At 33.4% G+C, this 13,570-nt stretch overlaps 1 protein-coding gene across 1 annotated transcript in view; it reads left to right on the top strand.

Moving 5' to 3' along the window:
* Positions 1-11,287, top strand: part of KPNA5 (karyopherin subunit alpha 5) — a 48,841-nt gene extending 37,554 nt beyond the window's left edge. Inside the window, exons 10-14 of the mRNA XM_055535106.1 lie at positions 1,626-1,704; positions 3,677-3,802; positions 4,613-4,740; positions 7,751-7,929; positions 10,459-11,287. Of these exons, the coding sequence (XP_055391081.1) occupies positions 1,626-1,704; positions 3,677-3,802; positions 4,613-4,740; positions 7,751-7,929; positions 10,459-10,646 (700 nt within the window). The 3' untranslated portion in view covers positions 10,647-11,287. The remainder of the gene's footprint in view (positions 1-1,625; positions 1,705-3,676; positions 3,803-4,612; positions 4,741-7,750; positions 7,930-10,458) is intronic.
* Positions 11,288-13,570: the final 2,283 nt, after the last annotated feature.

The raw sequence follows: 13,570 nt of genomic DNA, 5'->3' as shown, positions 1-13,570 counted from the left end.
TGGCTCTAGCTTGAAGACAGCATCTGAGGAAGAGGGGAACACAGTGCAACAGAGGGATCAGATCAGGGCCCACACTGATGATGACACCCACTAGAGCAGAGCAGATAAGCAGGCTGGAGCAGGAATTGGAACCAATACAGGATAGCAGTCTAGCTGAATCAGAAGACCGGTCATACATAGGGAGGTTGTGATAATGGAAGCCAGCTTCTTATTCTTAGAAAATGGAGATATATGTCTGGAAAGGAGAAAAGCCGAAATAATCTTATGGTGCTAGATCAGAAGTAAAGGTATCAATGTGAGCTCATGGCTTTCATCATAAAGAGATAGAAATAAATATATATGTAAATGTACATGTATGTGTGTATGTGTCCTCTTAGAGGGCCTGAGAGCAGTGACAAACCTATACTAACAAGATGAGCACACTGAATGCACAAATCTTGGTTTTTAAACACTACTCTCATCAAGTAGAGTCATGGGTTCTTGAAGAAATGACTAATACCAGGGCTGGGCCTAAAAAAAAAAAATAGCAAGATGAACCCAGAAAATATTGAGAGCTCAAAGAAGCTGCTGCTGCTAAGTCGCTTCAGTCGTGTCCGACTCTGTGCAACCCCAGAGACGACAGCCCACCAGGCTCCCCTGTCCCTGGGATTCTCCAGGCAAGAACACTGGAGTGGGTTGCCATTTCCTTCTCCAATGCATGAAAGTGAAAAGTGAAGGTGAAGTCGCTCAGTCGTGTCCAACTCTTCACGACCCCATGGACTGCAGCCTACCAGGCTCCTCCATCCATGGGGTTTTCCAGGCAAGAGTACTGGAATGGGTTGCCATTGCCTTCTCTGGCTCAAAGAAGAGAGAAATATCAAAAGGACACAGAAGGCCACTTGAAGGGACTCCTACAGTTTAAACCTGGAATGATTTGAACATTGAAATAAATTGTAGTAACATATTACAACTTTTTTGAATAAAATAGCAATCCATAAGTCCACACTTAAATAAGTAGATAGATCAATAGATTAAAAAAAAGGTACATAGTGTAAGTGATAGTATTAGAAAGTCATCATTGGCTACAATATTGATGATTATTATTAATTCAGACAATAAATATCAGAATATGCTAAAGCTAGTGGTGAAAGTGGATTAAGGAATGGTATTTTACATAGTCTAAAAGTATTATTTTCTCACAAAACACTAATTATAAAGGGAAAAACAGTAGTGAAGAAATCTGGTGGATACCATCTTATTTAAGTGACAGAGGCCAGTGCCACTATAATGGACAAAATAGATACCATATGCCATACAGTACCATGTAATGAAAAGACTATAGCATTTCTGATGTCTCAGCCAAAAGCATATAACTTCATCTTAATCACTGAACAAAACCAAATAATTAGCTTTTGATTGTCACAGGGAAAACAAAGGAATTCTTTTGACTTGAAAGAGACTGGAAAGACATGGGTACAACCCATGATTCTGGGTTAGATTTCTTTGTTAGAGGAATATTACTGGGAAAATTAGTGAAACTTGGAAGGGATCTCTGGGTAGAGTATGGAGGAATTTTTTGTACTATTTTTGCAAATTTTTTGTAAATTTTAATATAGAATGTAAGTTCATATTTTTATTACTTTTAGGCACAATGATTATAAAGTTGTATCACCTGCGTTAAGAGCAGTTGGTAATATTGTGACTGGTGATGATATTCAAACACAGGTGAGTTCAGACTTTAATATGATAAATTGGTAACTTAAGGAACTTTTAAGAAGTTTATCATTTTCATATGACTCGATTACATGTTAATCAAGATGTTAGTATTACCATAATTGTGCAGGCATCTGTTATATGTCAGTAAGCATATTCTCAGTAATAAGTAATCCATCTCAAATACCTCTATATGAAGGCACTATCCTAGACCTATATCAATGTAAAGAAGTATAGGATAGGAATTTGGCTCTTGAGGGGTTTACATTTCAATTGAGGAGACAATATATAATGAAATAAAGCAAATTACCTAAGGTAGTATGTTTCCTGAGAACTGATTTGTCCTTAAATACTATAAAATTTTTTTTTAAAAATCGGTGTGCTGAGAAATCTTTGTAGATTCCATAAAGGAGTTGGAATTAAAGCTGGAGAATTTCAGTAGACTAGAAGAAATGTATGTAGTATGAGGTAGAGGCACACATGTGTGAGTTATGGTTAAGAGGTGTTAAACTTGGCTGGAAAAGAAACTGCTTAGGAGATGGTGATTGATTATAAACAGGTTAAAAGTTGGGTTGGAAATGCAAGGGTCTTTGTAATAGATTGAAAACCTAGATTATGAGAGTTGAAGGAAGGATAGCAAGGAAACATTTTCCCAGATTGGTAACTAACTGTGTGTGTCTGTGTCTGCATGTGTGTGTGTCTGTGTGTGTCTACGTGTGTGTTTGCCTGTCTTGGATGATGGTGAGACTTAAAAAAAAAGATGTGATGTCAAACTGATTTCAGATCTGGAATATTTGTATCTTTCTTAAAGATACAAACTTTAACTCAGAAACATTAAATTATCCATTGCTATCATGAACTGTATATTCTAGTCTACATTCTTTCAGTTTTAGTCTTTTGAAGTCATATTTAGATATTTAGTTATTAAACAGTAGATCTTTAGTAATTGATAGTTATTAATTTAAAATAGGTCTTTAAAATAAAATGCACTTCCACACATACACCATTTTCAGCAGAATTTTGGTGCACTGCTTCATATATTCTTCACCAAGTAAACGTAATGTAAATCATTGTGGTTACTGTGAAAATGGAGCATAATTAATCTTGCCGTGAAATAAAGAATGTGAAGAGACAGAGCAAACTGTGCTGTGCTTAGTCATTCAGTCATGTCCCACTCTTTGTGACCCCATGGACTTGAAGCCCACCAGGCTCCTCTGTCCATGGAATTCTCCAGGCAAGAATACTGGAGTGGGTTGCCATGCCCTCCTCCAGGGGATCTTCCCAACCCAGGGATCGAACCCAGGTCTCCTGCATTACAGGCGGATTCTTTGCTGTCTGAGCCACTAGGGAAGCGCCTAAGAATACTTCAGTGGGTGGTCTTTCCCTTCTCCAAGGGATTTTCTGACCCAGGAATTGAACCAGGGTCTCCTGCATTGCAGGCAGATTCTTTACCAGCTGAGCTACCAGGGAAGCAAACTGTACTTACTTACAAAAGGAAAATAGGACAGTATAAATTTTAATGAAACAAATAGACTTAATATACACATTTCTTAACAGTTTCTTAATAGACACTATTTCTTAACAGTTATGGAATTGGATACATTGAAACTGTTTGAGGTATAGATATAGATATATTTCCCCCATTAATTTATTTGGCAAAACTTAAGTGGTTGGATCCTGACCAATCACTAAATCTCTGTTCAAATAGTTGTGTCAGTTGAACTCTGAATGTATTTGTAAACTTGAAGGGCACACCTCTGTATTCTGCATATTTTCAAATGAGTGGATTGAGAACAGGGCACTTCACTACACCAAGTTTTGGCAAATTGGGAGCATAGACAGCAAGTGCGTAACTAAGTTTTACTTTGAGAGAAATTTCTTTTTTCTTAATACAGTTTTCCATAATTATTGTGCTTCTAAATAGTATATTTTTGTATAGTTCTTTTCCAATAAAACTGTTTTCATTTTGTTATTGTTGTTTTAGGTAATTTTAAATTGCTCTGCTTTACCCTGTCTTTTACACTTATTGAGTAGCTCAAAGGAGTCAATCAGAAAAGAAGCCTGCTGGACTGTTTCAAACATCACTGCTGGAAACAGAGCTCAGATTCAGGTAAATCGCTTTCATATCTGAAAAAACAGGAGATCTCAGGAGTTATTTTGGACAAAGGTCAGCATTTTATCAGTGATTTTTTTTTTTTTAGTGAGTTTCTAAAAATGTTTTCTTAAAAGATCCTTGAAAAGTTTTTTATAGAACTGAATTTTCCTCCTCTAAAATAATAACATTTACTTGTTGTAGGTATTCTAGTACAGTGCCTGACACATAACAGTTAGTCATTAAGAAGAGCTTGAATTTCATTAGGTTTCAATATCAGCAATGATCAGGCTTCCCTGGTGGGTCAGATGGTAAAGAATCTGCCTGCAAGAGACCCCAGGTTTGATCCCTGGGTTGGAAAGAGTGGCTACCCACTCCAGTATTCTTGGAACGGCTACCCACTCCAGTGTTCTTGCCTGGAAAATCCCATGGATAGAGGAGCCTGACGGGCTACTGTCCATGGGGTTACAAAGAATCAGACACGACTGAGCAAGTAACACACTAGGCAATAATCTTCCTCTCAACACTTTTAAATAATGATTTATTAGTGTCCCATCAAGCTCCTTGAGTCATTTAATACTAATTTCATCTTGATCAATGACCAGCCTGTGCTTTATCATCTTTAAAATTTATATTCTGCTAATATATTTTCCAGTCTTTAAAGGAAAGTATGTGAAAGTTTGTTGAAAATTTAGAAATAAAGTATTTCTAAAGGTGTTTCCAAAAAGTCTGACATTTTAAAGCCAACGAGTTTCAAGATTCCTCTACTTCATAATATTTGTAAGACACTATTTGCATTGATTATGCTATATCTTTTTTTCTCCTCAGGCTGTTATAGATGCAAATATTTTTCCTGTTTTAATTGAGATTCTTCAGAAAGCAGAGTTTCGCACCAGGAAAGAAGCAGCTTGGGCTATAACTAATGCAACATCAGGAGGCACTCCAGAACAGATCAGGTGAAAAAAAATTTTTAATTGTTTTTTAAATATAAATAGGACAAAATTTGGAATAATACATACTTTTTATTTGTTGATAAAACTAAAACATTATTTCTAAGTTAGTTTTATAAGCATTTCTAATGTGAAATGATAGCATTTGTTACATCTTTTATTCATTCACAGTGGTTTATTTTTGTCAAAGTATAATTGATATTCTCCTAGGCAAACTATGAAAAATCAGAGATTAAAAATCTGAAAAAGAAGTGTATGTTAATTTGAAAACTATACTATTATGGGCATTAAGTATTTTTTTTACCATTAAAATCTCATGCGTGTAGCTTTATAAAATGGCTAATAAATTCAAATATCCACTTATTTAAAATAAAATTGAAATAGACATTCCTAGTTGGTTGTTAGCCTTGCTGCTGCTGCTGCTAAGTCACTTCAGTCGTGTCCGACTCTGTGCGACCCCAGAGATGGCAGCCCACCAGGCTCCCCTGTCCCTGGGATTCTCCAGGCAAGAACACTGGAGTGGGTTGCCATCTCCTTCTCCAATGCATGAAAGTGAAAAGTGAAAGTGAAGTCGCTCAGTCGTGTCCGACTCCTAGTGACCCCATGGACTGCAGCCTACCAGGCTCCTCCGTCCATGGGATTTTCCAGGCAAGAGTACTGGAGTTGGGTGCCATTGCCTTCTCTGAGTTGTTAGCCTTACCTATGTATATTATCTCACTTTTATTCTTTCATAAGTAAAATTTATTTTTTTTTTCAGGATACTTTTTGGTTCTAGGCTTTTTATTGTTTTTGTTTCTTTTCCTAACAACGTAAATAATAGGTATATGGACTTTGAAGTTAGCCTGCTTTCAAATCCTATTCAGTAAAAGATGCATGACCTTCCAAAGTCATTTAGTCTCTCTAATCCATGATTGTCTTCATTTTTTTAAATGGATAGTATGTTATGGTAGTTTAATTTGTACACTTCCAGTCTTACAGTGCTTTAGCATGGTGCCTAAACATTAAGCTCTCTACTAAGATTAGCTATTATCATTATTATTTGTAATCATCATAATTTTTATTATCGGTATTGTCTTTTCTGCTGTCACCTTTTTTTTTTCCTGCATTGGTGGTTTGTGGGATCTTAGTTCCTGGACAGGGATCAAATCCATATCCCCTTCAGTGGAAACACAGAATTCTAACCACTTGACTGCCAGAGAATTCCCTGCTTTCACTCTTTTTTCCTCCATAGCAAAGTTCTACTTTGCCATTCTATCTACAGAATCTTCTTTTTCTGAGGATCACTTCATGAAACTCGAGACTTCTTTGGTTTCTTGAAGTGCTAATTTAGGAGATATTGTCTAATACATATTTGATTTAATTCTTAATTTATACAAAAGAAGTTAGGCTGCTATGCCAATTTATAAATAACTAGGAGGATTTTGAAATCTACTTTTTGGGAGATCATTGTCTATTATTGCCTTCTTTTCTCAGATATGTTGATACCATCTGTCTCTGCCTTTTATTTTCCATTCCTCCTCTTTGATTTAATCAGTATTACTTCCATTTCATTTGTGTCATGAATACAAACAGTAATAAAATCTTTCATTTGTTCTAACTTGTATATTTTTTTGATGCTGATGTTATTTTTGTCTGTTTTGGGGCCCAAAGTTTGTAAACAGTTTATAAACAGTTGTATTTTATTTTTCAATTTATTTTCATCTTTGTGTCTGTTCCTTAAAATGTATTAGTATGAATCAGGTGTCCAAATTGAGATAATTATTTTTCTAGCCATTTCCACCATTTCACTAACTCTACATATAGGGGAAGAAGACTTGATCTCAGATAAAGGTTCAGCATTCATATCACTAATGTTTATTGACTGCTAGTTGTTATGCTAAGTCATTTCAGTTATTGAGCATCAGCAGTACATCAGATGCTTTCACGTATTTTATTTCCATTAACTTTACAACTATGAGATAGTTATTCATTCAGCAATTACATTTGATCAGTCACAGGTTAGTATATGGCAAGTGAGTATTCCAGTGAAGATATGCACATTTAAAAGAGGTGGGGATGAAAACTAACTTCTACTGAATGTTTGCAGTATTCTCACAGCAACATTCTAATTTAGTACTATATTATTTCCACTTTTGATGTGGAAACTGAGGCACAGAGAAGTTACACAAAATCACACAACTAAATAAAGAGTGGGATTAGGACTTGAAACCATGCAGTTTGGCTTCAGAGCATGTTTAATATGGACTTTAGAGCATGCTTAATATGGACTTTTTGCCAGGTGAAGAAATTAGCTATTTTAAAGATCTAATAACAACTAGAAAAGGAAAAAGCATTAGGAAATGAGTAGAATAATTTTTGTGATCGTTGTTTATTAAGATTATTCACAACATGGCCTGTTTTGCTTCTAAAAGCCTTCTGTGCTTCTGAAACACAGCTTATATTTTAGAACATTAACTACGATTGTTTCTGTGGAAAATTTCTTTCAGTTTGATTTAGGTGTCTCTTTTCGGTCTTCATTTCTGCCTACCCCAATATGGCTTCATGTGTTACATGGGCTAGAAAGAAAGGGAAGTCGCTCAGTCGTGTCTGACTCTTTGCGACCCCATGGACTGTAGCCTACCAGGCTCCTCCCTCCATGGGATTCTGCAGGCAAGAATACTGGAGTGGATTGCCATTTTAACCAACCTTTAAAACAAAAACAAACCTTGAGCCAACTATTTTCTGCACTCATATGCTATGCAAAAACAACTATAATTACCAATTTGCTTATATGTATTTTTTGTAATATTTGTAATACCATTAATTGCTAATTATGTTAAATTATGAAAATAAGAGAGTAAGAATTTTCAGGTTCCTATATAACTAAAAATTTAAGTATTTTTAATGTTTGAGATTGTTTAGGAATACTTAAGTGTTTATGTAACATTTCATTGAAGAATGTTTTCATGTCATTGCTATAAATATTTAAATCTTTTAAAATGTTTCTCCCCCACATTTTTTTTTAATTACTCTAAAGGTATTTGGTAGCCTTAGGCTGCATTAAACCACTTTGTGATCTATTGACTGTTATGGACTCTAAAATAGTTCAAGTGGCTTTAAATGGACTTGAAAATATTTTACGGCTTGGAGAACAAGAATCTAAGCAGAATGGAATAGGCATTAATCCATACTGTGCCCTCATTGAAGAAGCATATGGTGAGCATTCAGTAAAATTTATAGTTGGTATCAATTTTTTAATTGAGATCCAAGTGACACATTGGTTTCATGTATATAACATAATGATTCAATATTTGTGTATACTGCAAAATGAATGTAATAATTATAGTTCATGTCACCATAGTTAAAATTTTTTTCTTGTAATGAGAACTCTTCAGATTTACTCTTAGCAGCTTTCATATATATATTACAGTATTATTAAATGTAGTCCCCATCACTGTACATTACTTCCCCAAAGCTTATATAGAGTAGAAGTTTGTGCCTTTTGACAGCCCCTTTCACCCGTTTAATTCACCCCCTCACCTCCTGTCTCTGGCAACAGCCAGTCTATACCCTGTATCAATGCGCTCACTCCGAGCTCTTTGTTTTTGTTTGTTTAGATTCTGCATATAAGTGAGATTATAAGGTATTTGTATCTGTGACTTGTTTCACTGAGTGTAATGCCCCCAAGGTCCATCCAGGTTGTTGCAGATGGCAAGGTTTTCTTCTTTTTCAAAGAAACTGAATAATATTCCTCTGTATGTGTATGTGTTGTGTGTGTATGTACCACATTTTCTTTGTTGATTCATTCTTTGATAGATAAGGTTGCATCCATGTCTGGGCTGTTGTAAATAATGCTGAAGTGAACATGGGGTTTCATAATATCTTGGAGTTCTTTTTTTTTTTCATTTTCTTGAGATAAATATCAAGAAGTGAAATTGCTGGATTATATTTAAAAAAATAAATGTAAAAAGTTAAAACTAGAACTACCATATAATCCATATTGTTATCCATAGGGATTGCACCAGTTTGCATTCCCACCAATAGTGCACAAGGGTTTCCTCTTCCCATATCCTTACCAACACTTCCTGTCTCATCTTTTTGATGGTGGTCATTCTAACAGGTGTAAGGTGATATCTTATTGTGGTTTTGATTTCCATTTCCCTAATGATTAATAATGTTGAGCATCTTGTCATATACCTGTTGGGCATCTGTGTATCTCCCTTGAAAAAGTGTTCATTCAGATCTTCTGCCCATTTTTTAATCAGATAGTTTGGTTTTTGGGTGTTGAGTTATATGAGTTCTTTATATATTTTGGATATTAACCCCCTACTAGGCATATGATTCGCAAATACGTTCTCTCATTTCCTAGGTTATCTTTTCATATTGCTGATGTTTTCCTTTGCTGTGCAGAAGTTTTTAGTTTAATGTGGTCCCACTTGTTTATTTTTGCTGTTTTGTCCTTTGTGTTTGGCATCAGATCCAGAATTCAAACAACTGTCATCAAGACCATGGAATTTATTTCCAGATGAGGCATGAATCTAAGTCAGTTCTTTCTCCTCTCAGTATATTTCCATTAAATATTCACTTTCTGTCTTAAGTCCTATTATATCCATTCACGCTTTTATTTGCTATTCAACCAAGCCTGGGAGACCACTTTGCCTTTATTTCAAATTACATAATGTCACTGGTTAAGACATCATATAAACAAAAGATATTAATTGCTGATTTAAGAATATTTCCTACTACAATTATTATTTTGGCCCCAAGTTATACTAGAGTTTGAGCTATTCTATGAGTATATATAGATATGATTACTTGATATATTTATATCCTGCAACAAATTGAAGAGGTTTATCTGTAATTAAGTGAAAAATACTTTTAGCATCGTCCAGACTTACATGTGGATTATTTTCTTGTAAGCAGTAAAATAAAGCACTGTAGATTCTCCTTACACTATGCAAATGGGTTTTTTCAGTTTCACTTATAAACTCTTTTGGATTTACAAATAGTATTCATTTATTCCTTATTGATACACTTTGGCTTATTCTGTGAGAGAACTTATTGTTAGTTTGCTCATTAATTTTAGGGTTTTTTTTTGTTTTGTTCTGTTGCTTTCCCTTTTTGTGCTTTTTATTTAGCATGATTACTCTGGAAACAACTTGTGGAGTTTACATGATCTAAAACTGTCATTTTAAAATTCAGAAACTGAAGTACAGAGGAATCAAACTTACTTGGGAAAAATCATACAACTAGAAGGGTGGATTCTGTGATCTTCCTACTGCCCAGCCTATGCTTACTCTTCATACCCTATTGCCCAATATTTTTATTCCTGAACTATAAAGCATAAGTATTAACTGTCATTATATGCAAAAATCAGATAAAAGCTACAGAATCACTTAAATGTGTAATCTAAAAAATACTACAAACTAATGACTATAACAAAAGAGAAGCAGACTCATATAAACTAGTGGTTAACCAGTGCAGCCAGTGGGGGTGGAGTGCAAATTATTGGGTAAGATAGGCTCAAGGATGTGTTGTACAACACAGGGAATATAGCCAATGTTTTGTAATAACTGTAAATGGAATACAACCTTTAAAAATTATGTTTTAATTTTTAAAATTAGATTAAAAATAACAGTTCCATTGACAGTGGACTGGTGATACTATTGATTCATTATTTTAATTTAAATATATGTTGAAATCTGAGTAATAACTTTGATTTTATATATATGCTTTATATAATAGGTCTAGATAAAATTGAATTTCTGCAAAGCCATGAAAATCAGGAAATTTACCAAAAGGCTTTTGATCTGATTGAACATTACTTTGGTGTAGAAGATGACGACCCCAGTATAGTACCTCAAGTGGATGAAAATCAGCAACAGTTTGTATTTCAGCAGCAGGAAGCACCAATGGAAGGGTTCCAACTTTAACTTGGTAGGAGGTAAATTAATGGCTAAGAAGGGTAGCTTTACATACCTCCCCTTTCTTGCATTGTCAGTAGGAATATTTGATGTGTTTTTGTGTAGAAAAAAAAGAAAGAAGATGCACTTTTAGAAAGCAAAACAAGTTTCCATTCATATGCAACCTTTTATTATAGTTTTGTTGTTATGTTGGTCTGCCTGTATATATGTCTTTCATTGTTTTATCTTTTTTTGTATCTATTTGAGAACAGTTAAATACACTATTTAATAATTTAAGCCTGAGAAGGAGAATTTTGGTAAAGTATTACAATAATGGTTCTGAATTTTTCTAGCACTCGTGGAAACTGCACATCAACAGCACAGCTGTTGATAATTGCATTTTGGCAGTGTCTGACATTCCCACTCTCTACTAAATCTACCTCTCAAAGCAAAAGCAAAACAAAAAAGCTTCAGAAGCGTGAAATAGAGAAAAGGCTAAATTAGAATGTAAAGACAGATGTTACCAGAAATTATAAATCACTGTGCTGTAGGTTATACTTTGCAAAAAAAAAAAAAAAAAAGCTTAACAAAACCTGTAAGAGTTACTTATAAAACATAGAAAAAATATTGTACTGATAATCAATTAAAATGTAGCAATTTTGAAGAGAGAAGCTGTTCTTCATATTGAACATATTAAAATAATTACACAACATTTAAATATTTGTGTTTTTAACATATAAATGCTATATTTTATATTTTGACCAAATATACTAACATTTTTGAAATAGTTTTTTTTTTTATTTTTTCACTGCTCATTTTAGAGAGCATCATGATAGAGATGCCATTATGAATCTAAAGTAGTGCTGCATAGCAAAAATAATACTGTATTCCTTTCTCTGATTTTTCAGAGCAGTAATTGAAAAGTTTCACTTTCTGTATAATAATGAACTTAGGTATTTGAATGGCAAAATTGTCCTGAAGAAATCACCTTGTTATGTATTAAATTTTATTAAATGTACTTGTTTGGACACAAAAGGATGATATTAATGAAAATTACTAAGGATTCTTTAATTGGTTGAAACCTATATTAGGATTTTTTTTTCCCTTGGTAATACTCAGAGGGTCATACTGCTGCTTGTCAATGTACCATTGTATTAGATTACATTTGTATCAGATTGGTTAATATAATGTAAGTGTTTATGTATTAACAGCAAAAACCTCTTCATATTGTGAAACTTTTAAAAAAGTTTCAATAGAAAATTATATATATATTTATTTATAGATCCATATATATGCATGTGTCTTATGTGTTTTTTTTTCACAGTACTATATTCGGTAGTTTTCTAAGCAGATATGGTACTGTTGAGCTCAGTCTTTTCATTTATAGTTATATACAGGCTATTTACATTTCCAGTTATATATCTAAAATACTTATTTAAAAATTAGTTTATTGCTGTTTTAAGATAGAAACTAAAAGCATTTTTGATATGACTCATAGTCTATTCTATAAAGAAAGATTTCATTTATGGTATCATTTATAATGTTTCTGCTGGAAATCAGAGGCATATTAACAAGAAGAAAATGTATACAGAGGTACTTTTAAATAGTATGACACTTTGTAAAATTATATATCATGAAACTAAGCTTTTGGCAAGACACTTAAAACCTACAGGCTATAGACTACAGGTTTAAATGGTGTCCGTAATGCTGACTGCATCTGCCAAACCTCTTTTATATTGTTAAGTAGAGTATTGTATCTGTGCCCTTTTTATTGTAGTAGAAGTTATGAAGTTCAGTATCTGTATATTCAAAAGAACAGGGTAGTTATATTAAAGATTACCAAATTGATGGTGAATTTATCAGATCAACACTTTTTTGTGATGCTGATAGTCTAAGTATCAGGTGACAGGGTATTCCACTCTTTCTAATCAATTGAACTTGATAATGCAGCATAATTCATAAACTAACCAGCTGTGCCTGCTTTTATTTTGAGGACCCTGTAGTCAGTTTAGGAGATTTAGATTAATAAATCTCTAAGCCACGTCTTTCAAACAAAATAGTTCTTACAGAAGGAAAAATAATGGAAATAATAGAATGGCCTTTAATTTTAAATTTTTGCCAGTAAAGCAAGCATTATACCTCTAAGTATAGAATTTGACCATGTTTTAGGCATTTATATACAAAAATTATATTTAATTCATTGGATCTGTTACTAGGATAATTGATTTGATTAGATTTGAATGCAAGGGGCAATATGTAATTAATTGTTGGGACCAGCTATTGGTGTGGTAATAACTTTATTGAACCAATACTAGCAAATACTTTGTTTCTAAAATTTTTCTTAATATGACTACTCTTTTCAAATGTACTATTTTATTTTAAATGCTCCAAAATGTATTTTCCTTAATCTTCATTGGCCCTTGTGGGAAATTTTTTCTTTTTTCAACTTGCTTTCCTAAGATTTATTATATTTAAATCCGAGAGAAACTGTGCCAAAAAAAAGAAAAGAAAACATGTTCTAAAGGGCAATGCATGCAACATTAATGCAGAAATTTAAAAAAAAATACTTGAAAGAGTCCTTTACGTTTAATTAAATTTGGTGTTTTAGTTTTGTCTGAATTTGAATTTTTACTAGCTAACCTATGCAATTATGCTTACTTGTTTTATATTTGTAAGTACTTGACTCAATGACCTGGGTGTTTTTACTATCAGTTTTATTTTGAAAACTGTTTCCAGAATTTAATTTTTAGTGTCATTTTGTTCACTTATTGGTAGCACTAGAACAGGAAAGCAAAAAATAAAAACAAAAAAAATGTAATAAAATCTGCTGGCACAGAAACAGCATATCATTTGGTAACTGTAAAACCTATTTGCAGATAAAGATCGATTTGTTGATAAAGGACTTTTGTTGGACAAAACATTACCTTTGCCTTCATATTTTTTCTTCTCTTAAG

The sequence above is a fragment of the Bubalus kerabau genome, chromosome 9 (assembly GCF_029407905.1).
Source record: "Bubalus kerabau isolate K-KA32 ecotype Philippines breed swamp buffalo chromosome 9, PCC_UOA_SB_1v2, whole genome shotgun sequence".
In the NCBI taxonomy this organism is placed as follows: Eukaryota; Metazoa; Chordata; class Mammalia; order Artiodactyla; family Bovidae; genus Bubalus; species Bubalus kerabau.
The sequence above is the reverse complement of the archived record's forward strand: the minus strand, read 5'-3'. Positions and strand labels throughout refer to the sequence as shown.